We start from the raw sequence: 5,129 nt of genomic DNA, 5'->3' as shown, positions 1-5,129 counted from the left end.
TATTAATGTCATAACAGAGCCTTATAAATAGTGTACTGTTTTATACTTTACAATAAAGCTCGTTTATGGCATTTATACAAGTTTATTAGTCATTATTAAATAGTGTACCTACTGTCTAACATTTTACAATAAGGCTCCCTTTGACAGTTGTTAATATGTACAAGTAATATAGCTCAATATTATTTTTTAAATATGTGTTTCCAATATATAATTGTGCTTATAAACCTAGTAATATACTGTATACACGAAGAGATTTGGCTCACTATTTGGCGAGAAAGCGGACAGTTCTGTCTCTTTCCTGTCCTTAATTAATCCATAATAAACATTTATTAATGATTTATAACGTATTTACAGATGAATCAATAAACTATTCATAAGCCATCTACAAGGGCAGCCTTATTGTAAAGTGGTACCAAATGATTTAACTTTAGCATCACTTCACACTGGAGTTTTATGAATTGCAATCAAATATAACAAGATTTAATGTGATTTGTTGTTATTATTTTTAATACAGAGTAATGTACGTGGAGTACTTGATACCATTTTGGAAAATTTGGGTAAAAATCCAGATGAGTATAACAAAAATGATCTTAACCTTGAGTAAATATATATACAGTATATTATGTATGTATATATAGATGGTCCACTTTAAATGGAGCAGAGTTTGTTGTCCCCACTGGTCCGGACCTTTTATGCAGGTGTGAAAACACTCGTGAACCCTGGTGATCAAACAACCTGACCAAGACCTACAAATTCTGGTGCGATTCGCTTCTGGTGAAAAACAGCCCAGCCTCGAATCAAACCAACYGCAGGAAACATGCATCTTTTTGGACTTCACGAGCCACAGATGCTAAGTTTCATGGTAACGATTAGCCCTTCGGTGTTGCTAACGCTACCAAAGCGCTACAAACAATGAGCTGTAGAAGGTCAGGGCACACAGCACATCTCATCTCCTTCATTGGAAAAACTGTTTATCTAACCAAGTATTTTTTTATCCAGACTAAAAGTTTTTTGGTTCTTGTTTTATGTATAATAGGGCAAGATTAAGAGTAAGATTATTTAGCCTTGTTATCCTGGACAATTTCCTTATTTCAAGAATCTTACCAAGTGCAATTGTTCTTATTCCATTGGTAGATTATTTTCATTAATTTTGAATCTGAATTGTGTCATATTTTTAAATAAATGGTTAGATGGTCAGTTTTTTGATTGTGGCACACATTTGCCAATGCTGTCCCAAAATGATAAGTATTTCATTGAGAAACTGCCTTTGAATGAGCTGCTCTTGAAATTCTAAATGGTATTAAACTTGTTTTAACAGTGTGTGAATGGGTGAATTACTGCAAGCGTAAAGCGCTTTGGGGTCTGACAGGGYTTGATAAAGCACCATGTAAGTTTAGAAAATTTACCATTTGCCATGACAGCACCATCTTTCTGTCCTTGTCTGTGATCTGTCCCGCCCCAGTCATTTCTGTCCAATGGGAGCAATGGTTGCAACCCTTTGTTCATAAATTATAGTCCACTGGCAAAAAAAGCCCAATGTGAATGCAAAGTGCACCAAACAAACAAAAAATAATTATATATAATAATAAAGTTCACTTATAACCCAGACCAAACAAGTGGACCAGAGGACTGTCTGTGCTTCACTGTGTGGATGAAGCTGCAGAAGCTTGAACATGAACATGAAAGCAGGAAAAGGCCAAACAAAATGACAGCAGCACGTTTCCAAACATGTTGTTCTTCTGTTGTCTTCTTTTTTTTTTGTTGTTCTCTGTTCACTTATTTCCATTAGGGTATTTAAAGTATTTAATGAAGTAATTAAGATATTCTCATAAACAAACTTGTCGAGATATTTATTTTTTAATTACAATGACTCATCCTTTTTCTGGTGTTTCCACAACACAATGTAAAAAAAAAGTCCAAAAAGTCCAGCTGTTACTGGCGCAGCCTCTCTATCAAATGGCCGAAGCCATATGGAGGTCCACAAAAGCAGCAGAGATGGGAGCTGCCTATTCTTCTGGTAACTTTATTTCCTCCCTGCAGTAACTCTGCCAGAGCTGACAGGGGTCCTGTTGCACTCTGCGCAGGGTCAGGATAGAGGAGGAGGGATTAGGACCAGAAACAGGTGGTACAAAGGTCCCCGGTACTGAGCGAACAGATGGCTGATCGAACGTAAATCAGGGTGCTGACCTTTTCCACCTGTGGTACGGACCAGGCGTGCACAAACTGACCCCACGTGTGCCCACACATGCATACACACACGCGGATTCTTACACTGGTGAGTATTTATACACTAAAAACACGTTTTTTTTTTTTTCATGGTGAGGATTCAAATTCAACTACAGTTACTCCGTCTTCCTACCACACCTACACAAAAGCATGTGATTAAGAGCCTTAAGCGGAGGCTCATGTTGTGGTAAATGATCCCTGTGTGAAGGCATGCACACTGCAGGGAACACGAAGCCTCTGTCAGTCCCTCCTGCTCCTCTGTGAGCACACTCTGAATTACCTTGTCGCTATGCAATTATTTGTCCTGTCCCGGCTTTGGAGTGGTGTAAATTACTTTAAGTGCACTTTGCTGGGGCCGCCATCGTGATAATGATAATTGCTGCGGAGCTCTGACATTCGCAAATATTCAGCTATACCTTTAAAGATAAACTTAGGATTCAGACAGGGTTTGCAAGTTAGTAATGAAACACAGAGATGATGAGAAACGACTGAAGACAGAATGGCTGCGTCTCAAAACATGGACTGCATCCTCATGATGCAGACCGGGCATTGGTCCCCACGAGGCTGCCTTTTTCTGGAAAATGGTTCCCACGATGTAACAAAAACATGCCCACACAAACACACACACACAAACGTTTTTTCTTCTATTCTCATGGGGACTTTGCATTGACTTCCATTCATTTACCGGTGATTTCTATAGCCTAATTCCTGACCCTAAAACTAACCTAAACTCAATTTACACCTCGGTCCTAAACCTAAACCCACCCACCCACTCTCCCAAAATCAGCTTCCGAAGTCATGGGGACCGGGCTTTGGTTCCCACAAGGCTGCATTTTCCTAACATTATAGCTCCACCTTCACCTTTGGGCAGTGGATGATAAAAGCAGATGAAGTTATACATAAAAATCTTTTTGAAGTATTGGATTATACAGTACTTGTCTTCTGTGGCCCTGTTCATTATGTTATTAAAATACACATCTGACAATTCCTTTGAATCGTATATGCAATATAAATAAATAAATAAAAAACATATTCAGTATTTAACATTATATTTTTGTAGCACATGCTGCTATTTTTGCTGTTTTCCCTTTTGTTGCTTGACTGACAAAGTGAACTTTTCCTGCAGTACAGGTTCAGCTCCAGCAGGTGGCACTCTGCTTATTCTTAGAGTGGAGGTAAATATCTCCAAACTTTCGTACTGGTCAGTTTTGCATACATGAGGAGTTGCTGCTGTCATATAAAATCCCCGTACATCTCGCTGCACAAACAGATGGGGGATCATTCTCTTTAAATATGAAGTCATGACAGAACAGGGCAGCAATCCGTACGACTGCAGCTCTGCTCCTCTGAGGCACCGCTTTCAATTTCAAAGCCAGACACCGTCTTATTTCCTCAAACTCTGTTGCRTCTGAGATAAATGCTGGAGAAAAATACCCCAGATGCCGTTGTGTGGGCGGGAAAAGGACGGCCAATTTCAGGAGACGTTGAACAAAATCTACAAGAAAAGAGTGCACAAACAGATGTGACGGTGACTGACGGGTACTCACATGTTGTGTAGGACACACCAGCCGCAGTGGGGGTCCCCGGAGCTCAGACACTCCCCACAGGTCCCGTACTGCTCGCAGGACTCGATAGGAACCTGGGTCACCTGCAAAACACAAGAGATGTATTTACTCTTTAAAGTAAATAAAAATAAACGTCAATCTTTTTTTTTAATCGCTGAAAGAATGTGACATATTGTTTCTGCTTTTGAAATATGAAACCTGAATCCTTTTAATATTTAAATCTGTTAATGTGACGCACAGACCGATGTGCTACAGGCCCCGGTATGGTTTTGTGTGAAGTGTCAAGCGGACAGGCAGCAGATGCCTTTGTTTCAACCCACAAAAACAGCTGTGAGCAGCCTGGATCAGTTGGCCTCGGTAGGCTGTTTCTCTGTCATCAATGAGTGCCTGTATGCCCCCAGCGCAACTGTCCACCTCAACAGTCTGCAAAAACACACCTACACACGGACGAGCAGTGACAGATGGAGTGACCTGAATGTTAAAATATGTGTCAAGTTCAGGTTCATCAGAAAGTCCAACCAAACTGCAAAACAAACTTCTATTCTATTCTATTCTATTCTAATTCTATTCTATTCTATTCTAAATAAATGTCAGGATTCTACTGTAGGGAACAGTTTGTTTTCAAGGGTTGTTTAGTGGGAGAGCTAAGAACAGTTAATATCTTACCTGTTCTAGATGTATCATTGAATGACATTAATTGATTATTCTGGTTAATATGCACAAGAAGCAGCACAAMATTTTATTCAAGCTTGAGCTGATACTGCAAAATTAATGACAGCGTGAAAGTTTTTAAAATAGCATTCATGGCGATYGCTATGAAATTTTGGATAGGAAAGGTGACAGCAGTCCTCTTTGATCCTGATTTGGACTAGTTGTTGGCTCATTAGATAAGATAATACGTGTTCATTTGTTTTCTAGGGAACCCCACTTCAAAATGTCTGAATTTTCCTTTCAAGTAAGTCAATTTCAGAGGCCAGCAAACATAATCCTCATCACGCTTGTTTCACTAGACTAATTCCAGTAGGACCACTGGACTGGAATCACATAAAGAATCTYGTGTTTATCCTTTTAACTTGTCTGACTGACTTTATAGTTGTACTAAAACACAGTTTAGAATTTCTATACTGCCTGTGAGAACAGACAAAACAAGCATCCATCACGTCGGGTAACCAGAGAGTGAGTCTGCTGTGTGATCCACAGCCTGTGTTCAGCTCCCATACCTCTATACATCAAGAAAATATAGTGAGGTCAGATGGTTCATCAACATTTCAAACTATAACAACAGAATTTAATATGATATAAAAGCAGATATTACAGTTTATGTCAGGAATATATATA

The 5,129-nt window shown here is 39.3% G+C and overlaps 1 protein-coding gene across 1 annotated transcript in view; it reads right to left on the bottom strand.

Moving 5' to 3' along the window:
- LOC106527772 (plexin-A2) overlaps positions 1-5,129 on the bottom strand; it is a gene marked incomplete at its 5' end in the record, with an annotated part of 281,724 nt that overhangs the window by 157,512 nt on the left and 119,083 nt on the right. The window contains 1 exon segment of the mRNA XM_014022759.1: positions 3,774-3,874. Coding sequence (XP_013878213.1) covers positions 3,774-3,874 — 101 coding nt within the window.

The sequence above is a fragment of the Austrofundulus limnaeus genome, unplaced genomic scaffold (assembly GCF_001266775.1).
Source record: "Austrofundulus limnaeus strain Quisiro unplaced genomic scaffold, Austrofundulus_limnaeus-1.0 Scaffold342, whole genome shotgun sequence".
In the NCBI taxonomy this organism is placed as follows: Eukaryota; Metazoa; Chordata; class Actinopteri; order Cyprinodontiformes; family Rivulidae; genus Austrofundulus; species Austrofundulus limnaeus.
The sequence above is the reverse complement of the archived record's forward strand: the minus strand, read 5'-3'. Positions and strand labels throughout refer to the sequence as shown.